General features: G+C 55.8%; 1 protein-coding gene across 2 annotated transcripts in view; it reads left to right on the top strand.

Annotated features, from left to right (window-relative positions):
* The window catches only part of ITGA2 (integrin subunit alpha 2), a 57,794-nt gene that overhangs the window by 23,013 nt on the left and 13,944 nt on the right, over positions 1-20,837 (top strand). For both annotated transcript variants that reach the window (XM_084881667.1, XM_084881666.1), the window contains exons 4-17: positions 902-993; positions 4,204-4,318; positions 4,471-4,598; positions 5,653-5,801; positions 6,114-6,264; positions 7,106-7,271; positions 8,790-8,866; positions 9,891-10,029; positions 11,047-11,192; positions 13,041-13,184; positions 15,099-15,302; positions 15,946-16,082; positions 18,089-18,228; positions 19,856-20,007. In XM_084881667.1, coding sequence (XP_084737793.1) covers positions 902-993; positions 4,204-4,318; positions 4,471-4,598; positions 5,653-5,801; positions 6,114-6,264; positions 7,106-7,271; positions 8,790-8,866; positions 9,891-10,029; positions 11,047-11,192; positions 13,041-13,184; positions 15,099-15,302; positions 15,946-16,082; positions 18,089-18,228; positions 19,856-20,007 — 1,940 coding nt within the window. The remainder of the gene's footprint in view (positions 1-901; positions 994-4,203; positions 4,319-4,470; positions 4,599-5,652; positions 5,802-6,113; positions 6,265-7,105; positions 7,272-8,789; positions 8,867-9,890; positions 10,030-11,046; positions 11,193-13,040; positions 13,185-15,098; positions 15,303-15,945; positions 16,083-18,088; positions 18,229-19,855; positions 20,008-20,837) is intronic.

Below are 20,837 nucleotides of genomic sequence, written 5' to 3'. Positions count from 1 at the left end.
ACTTTCTGGCCCAGAGGAGACAGTCCTGTGCATGGAGAGAGGGGAGGGAGGCGGTCAGAGGCGGGGACGCCAGTCAAGGGCAGAATGGAGCGGGTGGAACCCTCCCTTGTCCCTGGGCACTGACCCCCTCCTCTCAGAGACAAGGAAAGGGGTTCCTGCAGGGCCTCCGGGGAGCCCCGAGAGGCTGCGCTGCACTTCAGGGGTGACGTCTGCAGAGATGTGACATGTGACCAGCTAGTCTCAGGCTCTCCTTCTGAAGTCAGCTCACTGTTGCTTAAAGCCAGATTCGACTACATGGCATTCTTTTAAAATATATATATTTTTAATGATGTCAGAGAGGAAGGGGGAGAGAAAGAGAGGGAATCATTGATCGGCTGCCTCCTGCACGCCCCACACGGGATTGAGCCCACAACACTGGCCTGTGCCCGGACCGGGAATCGAACCCTGACCTCCTGGTTCCTAGGTAGATGCTCAATCCCTGAGCCACACCGGCCAGGCCATATGGTCATTCTTCGTGATGCTCTAGGTCTAGGATGTTTTCTTTCTGGTGCGGAAGAAGCGTGAGGTGGAGTGTCCGTGGCCTTGGGAAGAGCAGGGATGGCAAACTGGAGACCGCAGGCGGCCTCCGCTGTGCTTTGCGTGGCCAGCACTACTCTCAGACTGTTCCGTGGGACGGCGTCTCAGGTTCGCCGCCTCCAGGGCCCCCGACAGCGCCCTCTGCAGCCCCAGGTGCTGAGCTGCCGCCGCCAGGGCCGCTCACACCTGAGCTGAACATCAGATGGCACTGACAGGGACACTGAGCTCAGTCCTACAGAGGAGTGTGTGTGCCCCGGGCTGTCGAACAGCCAGCTCCTCCGGTTACAGAAACAGAGAGTGACCGCGCTCTCCCCTCCCTCCGCAGCCGCCGTGACCATCCCCAACGTGACCGAGATCAAGAGCAACATGAGCCTCGGCCTGACGCTCAGCAGGAACGCGGGCACCGGAGGCTTTCTCGTGAGTGTTCCCTCCTCACCCCCGTCCTCACCCCCATCCTTCCCCGGGCGCGTGCGGTCAGCCCGCCCTGCCCTCCCGGGACGCAGACCTGGGCTCACTGTCAGCGGTGCTTTCTGCCCAGTCACGCTGTGTGGCTGTCCCCAGGGAGCTTCCTGTGGATGGGCAGGCTTCGTAAGATCCTCGGCACAACCGTTGCCCAGAATGTTCCGGAAAGGGGAGCAGAGGAGCCGGTTCTGTGCCCTGGCCTGGGCGCCTGGTCTATGATAACAGCAGAAGCCGGCTCCTCCCTGCGACCCCAGCAGGAGCTGCTGATCCCGAACGCAGGTCTCAGCGGAAGGCACTCCTACGTGTCATGTCCTCTGCCCTGGCTGAGCTGGGCCCCGCTCGCTTCTCAGTTCCCGTTGGTGTTTCCCTGCATCCGGTACGCGGAGGAGACATCACGGCGGGAGGGGAGGCCGGGCTGGACAGGGCCCTGGCCCGTGGCTTTCCGTGCCACGCACGTCCAGGCACTGTGCGTGGCGTGAGGGGTTGGTGGCTGGAGACACGTAAAGAAACTGGGGCCTTCTGAGAGGGAAGAATTCTCAGCTCAGAACTGAGCCAAGCAATGACATGGGAAATGGCTGAAACGAGTGGGCCATAAAAGGTGAAAACCATTGCACCACACAGAGAGAGGAAAGGCAAATACGATAGCTACGTCTCCCTTAGTCTTACCAGTGACCTGCTAACTCCCAGCCTCAGCGTGCAACTGGCTTCTTCTGGAAAGTGACTCGGTTTGGCCAACGTCCTTCTACGCTCACCAGTAGATGTTAGCATTCAGACAGACTTTGTGCCCCTAAGGGAATCAAGTTTTGCTTATAATATGTGTTGCATCAACACGTGGATGAATGTTGCAATGGATCACCATGCTTTCTGATATCTTAAAGTCCTTATAATCAATCACCTTCTCTTTTTTTTTTCTTTTTTGTTTTTAAAGTTGAATAAATTCAGAAAGAAATATACTGAGACATGGGGATTATGGAATGTGCTTCAAAAGTTTTTAACCTGTCACTTCAGATGGAGTAAAGTGAAGTTGCAAGAGAATTTGAGAGATTAATTTAGCCGCGTGTCAAAAAAGGGAGGGAGGGAGAGAAGAAGAGAGAGAGTTGTGAGGGAGAGAGAGAAAAAGAAGAAGGAAAAAAAGCCAGTTTTCTTTACATACCTAAGAGATCAACATTTTAAGATACTCTTGGGACTTATGTGGAAAAGACAGACAATCATCACATTTTTTTGGAGCCTTCTTAAATTCTGGGCTAAAAGCAGGAATTGTTCTGGCATTGACAATTGGCACATTTGAATTTCAACTTCTTAGTGCTGTTTTCCTTAGCTTTAAAATTTTTTTGGCTACTTCATGAGTTATTATTTTTCAAGATGATTAGAAAGATCCAACTTGGGAATGGAGATCTAGGAATTAATGATTTGTATCTGCTATTTAGTAAATTACCTAAGTAAATTAAAAATCATAATAGATATGATTTTCCCATAATTGGCAAAATGAATCTGTTTTATAGGAAAAAGCAACCTTGTTTGCTGAGTATGAAAAATGATCACAGCTGCTGCCTGCTCCCAACAATTAAACTGGGTCAAATGAATTTCCTTTTATTCTTCCAAGTAGAGGCCCAGTGCATGAAATTCGTGCACAGGGGAGGGTGTGTGTGTGTGTCCTCAGCCCTGCCTGCACCCTCTCCAATCTGGAATTCCTCTCACACTCCAGGACTGATCATCTCATAACCACTCCCCTGTCAGTCCTAATGGTGCCTAATTGCTCCCCTGCCAGCCTGGTTGCCCCTAACTGCCCTCCCCTGCCAACCTGGTCACCCCTAACTGCCCTCTCCTGCCAGCCTGGTTGTCACCAACTGCCCTCACATGCAGGCCTGGTCCCTTCCAACTGCCCTCCCCTGCCAACCTAGTCACCCCCAACTACCCTCCCTTACAGGCCTGGTCCCTCCCAACTGGTCTTCTTGTGGCGGCCATCTTGTGTTCACATGGGGGTGGCCATCTTTGACTACATGGGAGTGGCCATCTTGTGTGTTGACTACATGGGAGTGATGGTCAATTTGCATATTACCTATTTATTATATAGGATGGCTTATTGCAAGACCACACTTTTTGGTTCAGTTTTAATGATTGGTCCATAGCTTAATGGTGAGTTTGTAGCCTCTTTATTAAGATCTTGACTGGACGTCCCTTCCCCTCTTTTTTCCTTTTCCATCTAATGATTTCCATAATGACTGAGTGAGCATTTCCCGTGTGACTGACTCGGGAGGTCCTGGCACTCAGGGCTGGCTGGCGGGAGGTTGGGGGTTGGGCTGATGGGGGGACTCAGGGTGGAGCCAGGGGTGTGGGCACGAAGGCCCGGCCAGCCTGGTGACTGCAGGTTTGGGGGAGTGGACATGGGCCCCGACGTCCTCAGAGAACTGAACACGGGCAGCCCGTGAGCCTCTCTGAGTGGTTTAGCAGAGTGGTTTTTGAAACCGGATTTTCACATGAAATCCGTCCTCTCTGCCTCTCTTTGAGGATGTGGTGGCCTGGCTGTCCCTGAGCTGAGCCGGGGTGACCTCCTCAGCACCTTGGCCTCTGCCCTGGCCCGAGCTCTCCTCCAGTTCCCCGCAGGGCCTGGGGGATGTGGGTTTGTGGTTTCTGCTGTCACTCCGCATGGAGAGGACAGGAGGAGCCGTGGGGGGGGGGGTGGGAAAGACCATGTAGGAAGCTGCTGACAGCTCCCCCCTTGCAGCTGGCCCAGCGCTGTTCTGGGCGGTTCATTCCTACAGACCCATGTGACCTTCACAACGACCTTCACACAGGCGCCATGTCGTCTTCACTCTGAACGTGAAGCTTTGCACTCACGTGCCTCCCGGTGTCCCCTGGGGCGGAGGCACCCTTTCCTCAGTTTGGTGGGTGACCCTGGTGGGTGGTGGGCCCCTCCTCCCGAAGCCTGCCCCTGGGCACAGCTCCTCCTGCCGCTCCCTCCCTCCTTCCGCCCTTCACCCTGCACTCGGGCATTTTCTAAAACATGTCCTCTGTTGTTGGTAGGATCACAGATATCTTCCATCTTCTCTCCCTCCTCCCAGTCCCTCCCCCGACCCCCAGAGGACCAGAGACGGGCTGGGGTCTCGCGGACGGAGGGGCGGAAGTCTGAGGGTTCCATGTTCTGTCTCCGTTCCCGTTTTTCAGACGTGCGGCCCGCTGTGGGCTCAGCAGTGCGGGAGTCAGTACTACACGACTGGGGTGTGTTCCGACGTCAGCCCCGACTTCCGGCTCCTGGGCAGCTTCTCGCCGGCGCTGCAGAGTGAGTGCGCGTGTGTGTGTGGGGGGGTGGGGTGGGTGGGGCGGTGCTTGCGTTAAAGGCGGGGACACGTGTCCGCACCCCAGCCCTCCGCTCCAGGTCCCCGCTTCATGTTCAGTGACGTTAGACATCTGTGTCTCCCTTCCCCCGTGTAGCCTGTACTTCCTTCATCGACGTGGTGGTGGTGTGCGATGAATCCAACAGTATCTACCCCTGGGTGGCGGTGAAGAACTTTCTGGAAAAGTTTGTGCAAGGCCTGGACATAGGCCCCTCGAAGACACAGGTACGGATGCCAGTCACACATGCTTTCTCCTGGAGGAAATGGTGTTGGTGTGAGTCTTCATCTTCGCATTTGCCAGGTTCTGGGTGCGGCATCAGTGCTGACCCGGAGAGTGAAATGCAGCATCCATCACTGTGCCACTGCTGGTCTCTGGGCGGGACTCTGATTCTGACATGGCGTCAGGCGTGGGTCTAGCCCCGTGGTCGGCAAACCTCGGCTCACAAGCCACAGGTGGCTCTTTGGCCCCTTGAGTGTGGCTCTTCCACAAAATACCACGGCCTGGGTGAGTCTATTCTGAAGAAGTGGCTTTAGAAGAAGTTTAAGTTTAAAAACTTTGGCTCTTACAAGAAATTTCAATTGTTGTCCTGTTGCTATTTGGCTCTGCTGACTAATGAGTTTGCCGACCACTGGACTAGCATTTTAATCCTCTTTAGTTGCTTACTTTTTCCATCCTTGAGAAATGAGTGCAGCCCGATGATAGTCACAGTCATTGCTGGTTGAACGTTGTACTTTGTTATTAATAATGATGGATAACAGGATATTTTAAAAATCAAGTCACAAAATTTTTATTAGAATGTTTCTTACAGCCGAAACTGGTTTGGCTCAGCGGTAGAGCGTTGGCCTGCGGACTGAAAGGTCCCAGGTTCGATTCTGGTCAAGGGCATGTACCTTGATTGCAGGCACATCCCCAGTAGGGGGTGTGCAGGAGGCAGCTGGTCGATGTTTCTTATTGATCTTTCTAACTCTCTATCTCTCTCTCTTCCTCTATGTAAAACATCAATAAAGTATATATTTTTAAAAATGTTCCTTACATACCGTCATATTGGCTGGGCCGCAAAAATACTTGTTGTGGGCCGCATGCGGCCTCAGGTTTGACATGCTTGATGTGCAGCCTCCAGCAGAGGAGCCATTTCACTGGGAGAACAATAGCTGGTCTTATGAGGTTGAAAATGACTCCCTCAGGCTACCAGCCCACATCTGAGTGCAGGCTGGCTGGGTTTTATCTGTCGGCCACATAGCAATGAGCTCTCCCTCAGTGACAAGCGGCTGTCCGCAGGTGGGGCTCATCCAGTACGCCAACAACCCCCGCGTGGTGTTCAACCTGAACACGTTTAAAACCAAAGCGGACATGATCGCCGAGACGTCCAAGACGGTGCAGAGCGGCGGGGACCTCACCAACACGTTCAAGGCCATCGAGCACGCCCGGTGAGCTCACCCCGTCGGCCTGGGAGCGAGAAGGGACAGAGGGCAGAACCCAGCACACACACCCCCTGGGGCGCGAGCAGCGGGGAGAGCTGGCAGATCCTCACACCGCGTGGAGAAGCCGCGGGAAGGCCTGCTGTGCCCGGCCAGGGCTCCGCGGCCAGGGTCCCCTCCGGCTGCAGGCGGCCGCCCTGACTGGCGTCTCCCCGATGGGAGAGCCGTGCCGAGCCCCAGGCCCGCTCACAGGGGTGGCAGTCTGAGGACGGGCCTGTGGGAACCCCTCCCGGGTAGTGACCCTCGTTTGCTCCGCCACAGGGACCACGCGTACACGGCGGCCGCGGGGGGACGGCCGGGCGCCACCAAGGTCATGGTGGTGGTCACTGACGGCGAGTCGCACGACGGCTCCATGCTGAGCGAGGTGATCGCGCGGTGCAACGAGGACGGCATCCTGCGGTTCGGCATCGCGGTGAGGCCTCCCGCCTATGGGGGTAGACGTGGGGGGGGTAGCACTCCTCTACATCAGTGTTTCCCAGAGTGTGGTGCGCGCACCCCCAGGGGCACGGGAAGAGTTTGGTGGGGACACGCGTTGCACCGGAGTTTGGTGGGGATATGCACTGCACCGTGCTTAGCTGCGCCCAATTCTACGTTCTCATGAGTACGAGGGGTCCTCAGCGTTACGAAAATTATAGAAGGGGTACACATATGCCAAAAATTTCCCAACTTTTGACATATGTGTACCCCTTCTATAATTTTCACCCCAAGACTGTCTCCTCATGGCTCCTGACGCTTTATACAAAAAGAGATGCTTACTGTTTTTGCTTTTTTTAAGAAAAAAAATTTTTTATTGATTTCAGAGAGAACGAGAGAGTGAGAGTGAGATAAAAACATCAGTGATGAGAGAATTATTGATGGGCTGCCTCCTGCAAGCCCCCCAGTGGGGATCCAGCCTCAAACCCGGGCCTGTGTCCTGACAGGAATGGAGCCAGGACCTCCTGGTTCTTAGGTCGATGGTCAACCCTGACCCACGCCGCTAAGCACGTTTCTGCTCCCGCTGGTTGGGCCCCGTGGGTGTGGGGTGTGGGGTGTGGATGTAGGGTGTGTGGTGTGGGTGTGGGTGTGGGGTGTGGGGTGTGTGTGTGTGTGGGGGGGGTGTGGGTGTGTGTGGGGTGAGGGTGTGTGTGTGTGTGTGTGGGGGGGTGACTTCTCCGGGGCCTGCTCTGCCCGGAAGTCGCCTGGCCCGGGGGGTGCGAATGGGGAGACAGAAGCACCTCAGTTCCAACCTTTTGCCCCCTCCCTCTGCCCCCAAGGTCCTCGGGTATTTAAACAGAAATGCCCTCGACACGAAAAACCTCATAAAAGAAATCAAAGCGATCGCCAGCGTCCCCACCGAGAGGTACTTCTTCAACGTGTCGGACGAGGCCGGGCTGCTGGAGAAGGCGGGCACCATCGGGGAGCACATCTTCAGCATCGAGGGTAGCGCTCTGCCCCAGCCTCCCCCCCCCCCATTCTTCATCATCACCCAGCCTCCTCCCAGCCCCCTCTCCCATCCTCCATCCATCACCCAACCCCCCCCCCCCCCATCCTCCATCCATCACCCAGCCTCCTCCCAGCCCTCTCCCGTCCTCCATCCTATCACATGTCCGCACGGTTTGGGGTGGTCACGTCTGCCTTGTGGGAAGAGAACTCTGAGGAATCAACAAGAAAAAGATGCAAATGACATGACTAAGTCGTTTCTAAGAGATAAAATATTCATGGCCAGTAAACACAAGGAAATAGTCCCAGTGTCAGTATGTCAGTAATTACTTACAAATCTGAGTGGCAGCTTGTTACTTCATGTTCAGGAGATAACAGACCAGTCACGTTTAATTCCGGAGCAATTGTGGAGAAGCAGAGACGCTCAGCTTATTGATCACACGTATGACATTTCTGGGCAATCCAGGGACAGCTATGAAACTAAACAGGTTTACCTTTTCGTACGGTAAATAGTTGTTCTTTTTTAAAAATATTTTATTGATTTTTTTTACAGAGAGGAAGAGACAGGGATAGAGAGTTAGAAACATTGATGAGAGAGAAACATCAATCAGCTGCTTCCTGCACAGCCCCTGCTGGGGATGTGCCCACAACCAAGGTGCATGCCCTTGACCGGAATCAAACCTGGGACCCTTCAGTCCAAAGGCCGATGCTCTGTCCACTCAGCCATACCGGTTAGGGTGGTAAATAGTTTTTGTAATTGTAAAACTTTTAACTTTTTTACACTATTATATAGTTTCTGAAATTCTTGAATCTGTTTACTAAAACATGTATACCTTTAAAGATTAGAAAAATTTAGTGTGGATTTCGTCTGTTGGATTACTTTTTTAGTAATTTCTCCACTCGGCCAGCCCTATATTTTTGATTGAACATCAAAACATGTGTGTGTGTGTGTGTGTGTGTGTGTGTGAGAGAGAGTGTGTGTGTGAGTGAGTGTGTGTGTGTGTGTGTGAGTGTAAGTGTGAGTGTGTGTGTGTGTGTGAGAGTGTGTGTGTGTGAGTGTGTGTGTGTGAGTGTAAGTGTGAGTGTGTGTGTGAGTGTGTGTGAGTGTGTGTGTGAGTGTGTGTGTGTGTGTGTGTGAGTGTGTGTGTGTGAGTGTGTGTGTGAGTGTGTGTGTGAGTGTGTGTGTGAGTGTGTGTGTGTGAGTGTGTGTGTGTGTGAGTGTGTGTGTGAGTGTGTGTGTGAGTGTGTGTGTGAGTGTGTGTGTGTGTGAGTGTGTGTGAGTGTGTGTGAGTGTGTGAGTGTGTGTGTATGAGTGTGTGAGTGTGTGTGTGAGTGTGTGAGTGTGTCTCTGTGTGTGTGAGTGTGTGTGTGAGTGTGTGTGTGTGTGAGTGTGTGTGTGAGTGTGTGAGTGTGTGTGTGTGTGTGTGTGTGTGTGCGGGGGTGCGCTCGCGTGTATGATTGAAAATTTCCTTTAAAACGATTGACGGCGCTATCATTCCTGACACGGCCCTCTCCCAGGCACCGGGCAAGGCGGAGATAACTTCCAGATGCAGATGTCCCAAGTGGGCTTCAGCGCGGACTACTCTCCGGAGCACGTGTGTATCAGATGCCCCCGCCATGCTTACCCCGCCCCCCGCCGCCACCCGCCCCGGAGCACGGCGCCCTGTGCGTCAGCAGGTCCTGCTCCCATTCTCGAACCAGCGCTGAGGTTCTTGGCGTGGCTGCCTGGCCCCTAGACAAGCCGGCTCCTCATGCCCCTCCCTGTTCCCGGGGGGGAGGGGGGTGCTGTTGTTCATCCTCGCCCGCGGACGTGTTTCCGTTGATTTTAGAGAGAGAGGGAGAGAGGGGAAGACACGAGAGCCGTCCATGTGAGAGAGACACATGGAGGGCTGCCTCCTGCACAGCCCGGACCAGGGCCCGGGCCGGGGAGGAGCCTGCAATGAGGCACGTGCCCTTGACCGGAATCGAACCCGGGACCCTTCAGTTTACAGAGTGGCTTGCCTCCTCGGTCCTGCCCGCACTGGTGCTGACCTGGGGCCACTCCCTATGTGGCCTCCACGGTCACGGCAGCGGCACCTGTGCTGTTTGCAAGTAGATGGGGCAGGAGAGCATGACGGAGGGACGTTGAGAAGGCGCCAAGAGGAAAGCGGGGACTAGAAGGGCCTGGATAGGGCCTCCCAGGACGGGGTGGGGGGGGGAGGTGGAGGGAGTGTTAGCAGCGCCCAGGGGCCCTGACCTCCTCCCGCTGTGAGCACCCTTCCACGCCTCTCCGCTCCTCAGACACCGTGAGCTCCTCTCGGGAGCCCCGAGGCGCGAGGCCCCGCTCACTGTTCGGCCTCTGCAGATGGGCCTGTGAGCGGGAATTTGAATACGGCCCCGCGCTCCCCGATCGCAGCTCCTCAGGAAGATTGATCCACATGGTGTCATACTCAGTAGGGCCCGAGGCACTGGCCCATAGGGGATGTCCAAACAGCTCTGAGCTCTGTCCGCCTGCGTGGACCATCTCGCCTCTCCGGGCTGAGTTTCCCCTAAGCCTGGACCGCTTAGCTCCACGCTGTGCCCACGCTGAGCCCCCCGCGTCAGAGGTGGCGTGCGTGACCCTGCCTTTCCCTGGTGTAGGACACCCTCATGCTGGGTGCCGTCGGCGCCTATGAGTGGAGCGGGACCGTGGTCCAGCAGACGGCCAGCGGACACCTGATCTTCTCCAAACAAGCCTTCGAGCAGATCCTGCAGGACAGAAACCACAGCTCCTACCTAGGTGAGGGGGCACGCCGCGGGCTGCCCGTGCGGGACCTGCCCCTGCCCCAGCCCGTGGGGCGTCAGGGTCATTCCGGCCTGGGCCTCTCGCGACTCATCATGTTCACCTCTCCGTGTGCGGGCCCCCTTCCTGCCAATCAGGCCTTCGCCATAGTTACTGAGGACGCCTGTATTGGCCCTGCCAGTCTCTCCCGCTGTCCTGGTGGTGGTTACTCCGGTGACAGTTATTCCTCCAAAGTGGAAATAGTTCCTAGGAGCCGGTGCAGCAAGCGCGAGTCTGGTAGAATGGGAGCTCTTAGTCTCTTTCTCCGGAATGCGCAGCCATGGATGTTGAATACTTACTGCGGGCTAGTCCCTGAGCTGCCGGCTCTGCATTGACGCGGACATGGAAGCCCTCCCCACAGCCCCCGAGGAAAGCTTAGGGCCCTGGACCTGGAGAGCCAGGGCGGCGAAAGTTTGCCCGCAGGTGGACGGCACAGGAAGAGGCAGATCCAGAATTCGGCGCGGACACTGACTCCAAAGCCATGTTATCCCCACTCTGCAGCATTTCCTTTAAAAAAAAAAAACACATATTTTTATTGATTAGAGAGAGGGAGAGATAGAGACATCAATGAAGAGAGAGAATCACTGGCCGGCTGCCTCCTGCACGCCCCCATGGGGGATGGAGCCTGCAATCCAGAACCCTTCAGCCCGCAGGCCAGTGCTCTGTCCACCCAGCCGAGCCGGCAAGGGGGCAGCAGCACCGCTGAAATCCGTCTAATGATTCCCAGAGAAGTTTGAGGGCCAGGCTCACGAGTGGCCGATGGGGGCCGCCAGAATCTCGGGCCGGCTTCAGGGGTAGATGTCTACTATGCAGGCCAGTGCTGCTGGTAGAGGGCAGGAGCAGGTCACCTTGGAAACGGGAAGATAGGCCCTGAGAGACAGGCTCAGGACGGAGAAAGGGCTCAGCCACGCCCCCGCTCCGCAAGCCTGTGGGGCCCAGCCTGTCTGTGGCTCCCACCACCTCCTTCTCTCCCAGGTTACTCGGTGGCCGCCATCTCCACCGGAAAAGGAGTCCACTTTGTGGCGGGCGCCCCGCGGGCGAACTACACGGGCCAGATAGTGCTGTACAGCGTCAGCGAGAACGGCAGCGTCACCGTGATCCAGGCTCACCGAGGCGACCAGGTGAGGGCCGCCGCTCAGCAGGAGACATTATCTGCAGGGACAGCTGGGGCGGGGGGAGTGGAAGTGGGCGGGGGAGTGGAAGTGACCGTTTACTGACTGCCTGCCCCCAGGCTGGCTCTGGCATCGGCCTTGAATATTCCTGAAGTCTTCACAGCGACCCTGAGACTGGCGGGTCCTTGGACAGGTTCCTGGGAGTCTGACTCCCTTCCTAGGTCTCGGCTTTCACGGGGCTGAGCTGTCATTCAGACACAGTCCTGGGGGCGCTGCGGAGCCCGTGCTGTTTGGGTACTTCCCACTCCATTAAAAAATTTTTTTTCCATATTTTAAAAAATATATATATTATTATTGACCTCAGGGAAGAAGGGAGAGGGAGAGAGAGATACATCAATGATGAGAGAGAATCATGGATCGGCTGCCACACTGGGGATTGAGCCCACCACCTGGGCATGTGCCCTTGACCGGAATTGAACTGGGACCTCCTGGTTCATAGGTCGATGCTCAAGCACTGAGCCACACCAGCTGGACCCCCACTCCATATTTTTGGCTCCCCGATTGGTCAGGCCGTGATGACAGCACCTAACCGTCACGCTGGGAGCCAAGGATTTGGAGAGAGTGACAAGGAGTGGCCGCTGTGGCTGGGACTCGCTGGGAGGAGGGCAGCTCTCCTTCCCGCTGCCCTCTGACGGGGGACAGTCCCGGGTCAGAAACGGGCATGACTGTCCCCGTAGTGCCCACAGGCCCGGGTCAGCCGGGAGATCCCGGGTCCTCACTGGGCATCTCCGACCTCGGGGAGGCACGTAGTGGAGAGGAGATCATGGATCTCCGTCCGCCAGCGGATTCTGTCCCCTGAGGGGAGAACCGACTCCCCAAGGCTCCCTTCTCAGGGTTCGGTCTGAGCCCACTGCCGGCTCCCAGGAGACGCTTCCCGGTCCTCCACCTGCTTGACCCAAACCACCACTTCCTTCCCCGCCTCTCTATCTGTTTAAAAGGGTGCTTTTGTTTTGAAAAAAAAGAAAGGAAGGAAGGAAGGAAGGAAGGAAGGAAGGAAGGAAGGAAGGAAGGAAAGAAGGAAGGAAGGAAGGAAGGAAGAAACAACGAAAGAGCAATGAAAGGAATTGTTCCTTTTTATTTCCAAATCCTTCCGAGGTGTACACAGGGACACGCGTTGAGCAGTGGTTGGATGGGATGAACATTCAAATCCCCAGCCCCTCTCACTTCACGTTCTCTCGCCCTCACCCTCCGGGCCCCGTCTCTACAGCCACCCCTCCTCTGTCCCAGACCCGGCCCTGGGCCGTCCACCCCCCAGGCCTCCCCTCCTCTCCGCTGGAAACTCCTGGGCTCTCAGGACGCAGTTCACACAACACTCATCTCCCTAAGCCGCCTGGCTCCCGCACTCACTCTCAGTATTTGGCACTCTCCTGCGTTACAACACATTTTCCATGGAAGCACGGCTTTGTTCCACCTCTCTCCTCTCCCCCACCCTTTCTCTGTAACTCACCCTTCTACCTTCTAAGCGTGGTCTTTGCCCCGAGCAGCAGACACAGCTGGCGTGCTTATACAAATGCCTCCTGCTGGGCCACGTCCCAGGCATGGCCCCTGTGTCTCTGGAAATGGGCCTCAGGAATCTATTTTTAAAGCTGTTTCCTTGGTGATTTGGGGGCACCCTGCACTTCAGATGGTGGCCCGGGCTGAGAGAAGGGGCTGTGTCACCCATCATTACGTCCCCGGCACCTCACAGGCAGTGAGCACTCACTCACTCATAGTTGTCAATGCATAAATAAAAGCCCAGCGTCACACGGGGTGGGTGGTGTCCCAGGAATTCTAAGGCGATCTGCTTCCTTGCCCCAGATCGGCTCCTATTTCGGAAGCGTGCTCTGCTCTGTGGACGTGGACAAGGACGGCATGACCGACGTGCTCCTGGTGGGTGCGCCCATGTTCATGAACAACCTGAAGAAAGAGGAGGGAAGAGTCTACCTGTTCACCATCACGAAGGTACGCACGTGGTACTTAATTTATTTACTGTGTTAGTCTCCATTAACACCGTGGACTTACTGTAGTTTAAGGGGATTAGCATCGGTTAGTACAAGGCAGCCTGCCTCTTTGCACTTGATGAGAGAAAGTCTATTATTGAATGACTAGAGGCCCGTTGCATGAAGATTCCTGCCATAGGCCTTCCTTCCCCTGGCTGTCGGCACCGGTTTTCCTCCGGCACCTGGGACCCAGGCCTTCTCTCTGGCTGCTGCCTTCTGTCTTCGCTCCTGTAGCTCCCTCCTCCCCAGACCCTCCCACTCATATCAGGCGTCCCACCCCACCCGGCTGCTCTGCACCTACATGTGTGCTGCCCAGAAGCCCAGAGTAGCTGGGGGCAGGGCCACAGCCATCTTTTGTCAGATTAATTTGCATATCCACTCCTGATTGGCTGGTGGGCATTATGAAGTGATGGTCAATTTGCATATTTCTCTTTTATTAGTGTAGATGATTTTCATGTACATATGTTTCTGTTTCATTATTTGGAAGATGTCACCGTTCAGTTATCATTTTTTAAATCCCATTAACCTAGAACCTGACCTAGAGCTTACTGTGCACTGGCATTTTCCACAAGGTCTTCGCATGGATGTTCTCTTATGCAGGAAGTGGTAAATGCACATCGTTCGTAAACACATACAGACGCCTGTGTGTTCCCTGTGTCTTACCCAGTTATTCCTCTCTGCTGTAAAGAGATCACAGTAACCGCTCCACACCGTCTTGTGGATATTTTACGGTGAACTAGGCAAAGGGTACCAGGCCCAGGAAACCTCCGTGTAACCCTGGATGCTTTGTGCATCAGCCGTCAGGAAATTCCATTGCTCAGTGTAACGTTTAGGTATACGTCCAACGCCGGGACTTTCCAGTCCTTGCACATCAAACATAGCGCGCCAACGTGGAAAATCCGTCTTTCCAGCGGTGAGCTGACCTCGCCAAAGCTGTGCACAGAGTGCAGGGCCACGGACACTCAGAGGACCACAGGGGGAGGGGCGGGGAAGGGACGCCGACATTAGCAGAGTGTTGTGTTTAGTTGTTGTGATATTTTGTCCTCCCTTATTTATTTAAATTAATGCAAAAACCAGCCGTCAGCAGAGCAAGTGAGGCAATTCTAAAGAGCGTTCAGTCAGGAAAGGGCGGAGCCACGTGGGTGAAGGTTGGCAGGTCCCAGATTCCTACCTGCCTCTTGCTGGCCAGCTTTCCTGCGTGCTCACTAAGGGCTGAAGGGAGACAATCCCAGCGGTTATCAGAGTTGGTGGCACGCAGGTTTCTAGACGAGCGTGAGCGGGGGTTCCCGGTGAGGAGCGTGGCTCTCCTGTGAGGTCACGGAACATCCCGCTCCTGATTCCAAAATCTGAAGGGACAGCTGCGTTTTTTACAAGGAAAGGTCTTTTCTTTGGGTGAGCTGTTCAGTGTTTCTTATACTGGGATATGAATGATCTCGCTTTCCACTTTCGGTACCAGGGGAATTATGCCGTGGCTCAATAATCTTTCTGGAAAGGTCTAAATTAAGATCTTGCATTTTATTTTGTCTCCACCTTAATTTTATTCAAAATATCAATAAATTTTCACCAAAAATTTTTAAATCAAAGGCAGAGAAACAGGTGAAGATGCTAATAGAAAGAAAAGAAGAGAGAGGAGTGGGTGCCTGTATGTAGGCTGTTGCTAAAGAGCATCCCTCCTCACACCTCACCTTATGAGCAGAGTCCTGTGACCTTGCGTACGAACATTCTTACTTATAATTCTCCCCACAGCGGGGGGTTTTGAGTGCTGGGTTTCCAGCCCTCCGCACGGACCGGCTTGCCGGTGGGGGTGGCCATCGCTGGCTGTGAGCTGTAGATGCGAGGCTGCAGGTTCGCGCGCCTCCCCCTCTCCCCTCTCCAGGGCGTTCTGAACTGGCACCAGTTTCTGGAAGGCCCCGAGGGCTCGGAGAACGCGCGGTTCGGCTCCGCCATTGCCGCCCTCTCGGACGTCAACATGGACGGCTTCAACGACGTGATCGTGGGGTCGCCCCTGGAGCACCAGAACGCGGGGGCCGTGTACATCTACAACGGCCACGGGGCCACCGTCCGCACCAGGTTCTCCCAGGTGAGCCGGCGTCCGCGGCCACGTGTTCACGGGCATCGCCCTGCCCGGCTGCAGCGGAGCCCGGGGACCGTCCACGCCGCCCTCTGCTCCCGGAACCGGCCCCTCCTTCAGGGAGTGATTACTGAGCTGGGCCAGCGTGCCAGGGCTGCCCTCACTGCGGGAGGTCGCAAAGAAAGGACAGACAAGATTCTGCTCTCCCTGGAGGGGACAGGGGAAAAAGATAATGCAATGAAGCGTCTCAGGTGGTAGTAAATGATAAGGAACTTTTTTAATGAAATAGGGAATGAATTTTCAGGGACGCGGCCCAGGAGGCCTGGCTGGGAAGGCAGCATGGAGGAGAGAGCTGGGCTGGGCGGGAGGGCGGGAACTGAACTTGCGTCAGCTCCTGCCCGGCCACCGGTCCTTCCTGCTTGGTGCTGGCTGTGGTTTTATGGGAAAGATTCGTGCTGTTTCTCTGATGATGGAGTGGCTGCAAGAACAATGAAGCAGTCAGATGAGCTGGGACTGGCGGTCGGTGTGTCTTGGGGAGAAGGGGCCGCCAGCCGGGGCAGGCTGTGCGGAGACGGTGACGGCGCCGGGCAGACGATGCCTTTCCCGTTCCGGTCGCCGTGCCTGTAACTGCATGTCGCACGTGCCCTTTCAGAAAATCCTGGGATCCGACGGAGCCTTCCGGAGCCGGCTCCAGTACTTCGGGCGGTCCCTGGACGGCTTTGGAGACCTGAATGGGGATTCCATCACCGACGTGTCCATTGGCGCCTTCGGACAAGTCGTCCAGCTCTGGTGAGTGAGCGAGGCAGGAGGCAGACACAGAGCAGATTAGGGGATTGCTCCACAGGCTGCAGAGGGCCGCATGCTGGCCTAGATCTCCCTGAGGGTCCTGGGAGGGCCGCGTGCGTTATCTAAGACTCCAGGGCACTGGTTTTTGTAAAGGAAGGACTGCCTTCCCCAGGGAGAGAAGAACACTGCTTCCCTTTAGAATCCCGTGTCTCTCCTCTGCGGGGAGCGAAGGGCAGGGGAACGGCTCCAGGGCGTCCGGAAGACTGTCTCCGAAGAGCCTCCTGAGATGCCCCCGCCGTCCTGAGTGCTCGGACCCAGGGCAGCGCTGCGCGTGGCTGGGAGGCACCTTGTAGAAGTACTGGTCGCGAACAGGAAGCCATTGTGTCGGCTTAGTGGCCCCTCGGTGAACCAGTGGGAGCTGAAGGGCAGGAACAATAAGGGATTCAAGTGCCATGTGGTTCAGGACAAAAATAAATGTATGGGGCTGGTGAGGGAATGGAACCAGAGAGAAACTGAGAATTCCATCCGGAGTTCCCAGGAAGATACAGTCCAGCCATTCATTCACTTGCTACGACAGGAACAGGATAGCCACACATGGAGGTTGTGCTGTTTCGGAGTCTAATGGCACCATGTACAGGATCTCCCTCGTGCTTTTGAAAACCAAGATGAATTGTCTTAATGAAATCTTTATGTAGAAAAATAAGACTGAAGGATCATATTTAAGATGTTAAATATATATATATATATATATATATATATATATATATATATATATTAAATAAAATCAGTTAAAACCAGTTAAGAGTTACATACCATTGGAAAAATACCAGGTGTGATAACATAATTATATGACTAATTTTTAAAAATATATTTTTATTGATTTCAGAGAGGAAGGGAGAGGGAGAGAGAGAGATAGAAACATCAATGATGATAGAAAATCATTGATGGGCTGCCTCCTGCACGCCCCCCACTGGGGACTGATCCCGCAACCTGGGCCTGTAACCAGACCGGAAATTGAGCCATGACCTCCTGGTTCATAGGCCAACACCCAACCACTGAGCAACACCGGCTCCTCCCAGAGACGGACGCACAGAGAGCCTCCTCCTGGCTACCCGGCACGGAGGGCTGTGGCCACGCTGCCGCTGCCACGGAGTTCTGTGGCTGCCCGTCAGGGGCCAGGAGAGGCACCTTTCCAATGGGCTCCGGTCCTGACACGGAATGAAAGGTCTTCTGTATCTTCTTGTGCTTTGAGGGACAGGGGCCTGTGGACTTCCACCGGCGGCTTTGTCAGTAGGCAAGGATGCCCAAGGGTCACATGACGACATACAAATTCACTGCCCAGGGCCGGGGAGACCGGGCTTCTGACTGCTCACCGGCTGTGGTTTCTCGCTGACTGGGACCCGGCACACTGGCCGTCACCGGCATCCTGGTGTCTCGGACGGCCTGGTGATACCTGGAGGTGGCCTGGGTCCCTCCCCTTCACAGGAGGGGCGTGGGGGCAGCGAGGCGGTGGGTGTGGGAAAGGCCCTCGGGGGCCCACAGGGCGGGGGCAGGCCGAGTCCGCAGCCCCTGCCTGAGGCGGCCTCCTTCCAGTGCCCGGCATCGGGCTGATGCCCAGCATCGTGGGCACATGCCATGCTGTACGGAACTGCTGCCTGCCACCCCCCTGCCACCCCGTCTCCGCTGTCTTCACGAGAAAAATGAATGGCGCCGTGTCTCCTGGACCAGGACCTGGGCCCCTCTGCGGAGAGCCCGCAGGCTCGGCCGTGCCCACCCTGCACTCATTAAGCTTCACCGTGAAAGGGGCCTGTGCTGGTGCCCGGCCCAATCAGGAGACAGCGCCCTGCGGCAGCTCAGAGCGCCCGCCTGGTGCTGCCAGAGGCTCAGATGGAGTGGGGGGGGGCGGGGGGAGAGGGGCTGACTGGACCTTGCAGGCACAGGTCCCTGTGAGGTTAGCACACCTGTCCTTGGCCGTCTGTCCATCTGTCTGTCCCCACCGTGTCTTTCAGGTCGCAGAGCATTGCCGACGTGTCTGTGGACGCTTCCTTCACCCCAGAGAAAATCATCTTGTCCAACAAGAATGCGGAGGTCCGCCTCAGACTCTGCCTGAGCGCCACGTTCAGGCCCGCCACGCCCAGCAGCCGCGTGGGTGAGTGGGCGGGGCACGTGGGCGGGGCGGTGTGCTCCGGGCGCCGGTCCTCAGGGTCCCTCCGGCTTCGAGTTGGGGGCCCACAGCACGGGCTCCACTGCCCCGCGGTGAGGGGCCGGGGATGTGCCAAGGCGGGAAGCCTGGCGTAGGGCTTCCTTCAGCCTCGCTGGAAGGTGACCGGGCGGTAGTCTCCATGACACGGTCACAGGCCTCCCCACTCGGTCCTCCGAGAGCCCATTGCCTCGGCTCGCGGTCACCGGGCCTTCCCGCAGGGACTGAGGGCTCGGCGCGCGGCCAGGCCGGGATCTCCGTACAGCTGTTCAGTACGAGAACCAAGTATGGACCCCGCTCTAGAGGAATTAATAAGCAGGGAATCATGGGAAGATACAAACCAATGTATCATTTATGCCGGTGTTTCCAATCTGCAGTGAATGCAGAGAAGGGGCAGGAGTCTGAGCTGTGTTCCACCAGCAGGAGGCGGTGGTTACACCCAGGCACAGGCCAGAAGCAACGGTCACCGTCTCTCTCCTGGACAGGCCAGGTCGCCTTCCAGGGCCTGGCCAAGGTCCACGCATCCTCTCGCTCGTGTTTTCTACCCACCATACGCCCTCCCCTGCCCTGCCCGGCCCCAGCGGCTCAGCGGCTCAGCGGCTGGCTTCGCCGGTTGTTAAGTGACTTCTTTCGTTTGCTGCTGTTTCAGTGTTTGGCCCTGAACGTTAGAAACTGGCTGTTCCCACGGTGGTCATTCCTAAGTGTAAACACACAGACTAACGTAGTCAGCCAGCTTGGTGTGAATCCCAAGTCAGCTGTTCGTAGCTACAATACATGACTGTAGGTGACTTGTTCAGCCTCTTCGAACCCCCATTTCCTCATCGTAAAGCAGATAACACTGCCAACCTGGGGAAAGGGACATGGAAAGCCGGAGTGGCAGAGCTGATGCCAACAGCCAGGGTGTAAACTGTCGAAACCTTCAACCAAGTCTGCTGACCGCCTGGCTAAAATCGAGAGATGATACTGTTCATAGCACCAGCTGCCTTCTTTGGGGTTACTCCTTCTGACTGGGTTCCTTTCAATATTCTAAAGTTGACTTGACTTCCAAAAACATCAGTTATACAGCTTACCTTTCAAATATCTATTAGAAATAGTGTGTAACTTTTCTTGCTCCAATGACTTCAGGAGGTTAACAAAGATAGATGAAATAGAAGAGAATCTAATGAACTAAAGAGAAGCGGTAAAAGGAATGCAAAGGAGCAGCAATGCTCAGCTGTGGGCACTCAGTAACTGTCTTTCCTTGCTGCATCACCGTGTTAGGAATGATGTTCGGAAACCAAAGTGTGAGGGAGTGAGCTGGCCAATCCCACTCAGAGATTTCCCGGGGACACGCCCACTTCCCTTCCCCTGCGACCAGCCACATTTCTTCAAATCACATCTCTGTAGCCACAGCCACACATCCTGCCAGAGCTAGTCACTACCGCCCTGGGCCGCCCACGGCTCACAGCCCATCAGCGTAAAAGCCGCTTCTACATGTTCTCAAAGCCAGAGACCTCGCCCAGCAAGACACAGGAAGACAGGGGTGCTTTTTCCCTCGGAGGTTCCTGCCATCACCTCTTTGTGGTTTTCATCACAGACATCACCTATAACATCACCACGGACGCCGACCTGTACTCGTCCCGCGTGACCTCCCGGGGGCTGTTCAAGGAGAACGGTGACCGGTACCTGCAGAAGAATGCCCTCGTCGGTCCGGGGCAGACCTGCTCCGAGTTCCCCATCCTCATCCAGGTGGGGGTCCCCTCCCCCTCCCCCCTGAGGCCTGGTAAGCGGTGAACACGGAGGAGCCAGAAGGCGCTCGCCTCGCGAACGAACGCTGTCCTTTTCTGAGCGCAGGAAGCTGTGTCCCTCGCGGAGCCTGTGGTCACGGCCGCTAGCCAGTGAGGGGCGCTGCCGTTTGTTTGGGGTTGCCGTTAATGGGGCTAAATACGAAACCCTTAGAGACGCCGGGACAGAGAGCTTTAGAGCAGGGGTCCTCAAACTTTTTAAAGTGGGAGCCAGATCACGGTCCCTCAGAGAGCTGGAGGGCCGGACTATATGAACTACTAATTCCTACTGTAACACCTTGGTTGCACTCAAAAACCTGGTGGGCCGGATCAGACTCCTCTGCGGGCCGCATGTGGCCCGCGGGCCGTAGTTTGAAGACCCCTGCTTTAGAGGACGGTCACCAGGGAGAACAGATTTCCCGGGGAAAGTGCACTCCTTTGTGAGCAGCTGGAGAGAACCGCCTCCTGTGCCTTCCGAGGCCGGGCTAAGTCGTGGACGTGAAGGTGGTGGGGCATCGGGGAAACGATGAGCTCTGACCCGAGGCCACCATTCCTGGTTCGGATGGAGTCTGAGAGTCTCCCCAGGAGGAAACGTGCTTCCCGGAGAACACCCCCACCAGGAGCTTCATTTTATTAGTTATGTGACCCTGTCCGTGTGGAAACCACAGGATGGAGTTTGAAAGCATACCACTCCTATGTACACACAGCGGGGTTCCTGGGGGGCTTAATCACGAGTTGCTGTTTCTGATTTTCACTGAGCCCCGGACTTCAGTTTCTTAGCGGAGAGGCAAAGAG

The sequence above is a fragment of the Pipistrellus hanaki genome, assembly GCF_964339955.1.
Source record: "Pipistrellus hanaki genome assembly, chromosome: 4".
Taxonomy (NCBI): domain Eukaryota; kingdom Metazoa; phylum Chordata; class Mammalia; order Chiroptera; family Vespertilionidae; genus Pipistrellus; species Pipistrellus hanaki.
The sequence above is the reverse complement of the archived record's forward strand: the minus strand, read 5'-3'. Positions and strand labels throughout refer to the sequence as shown.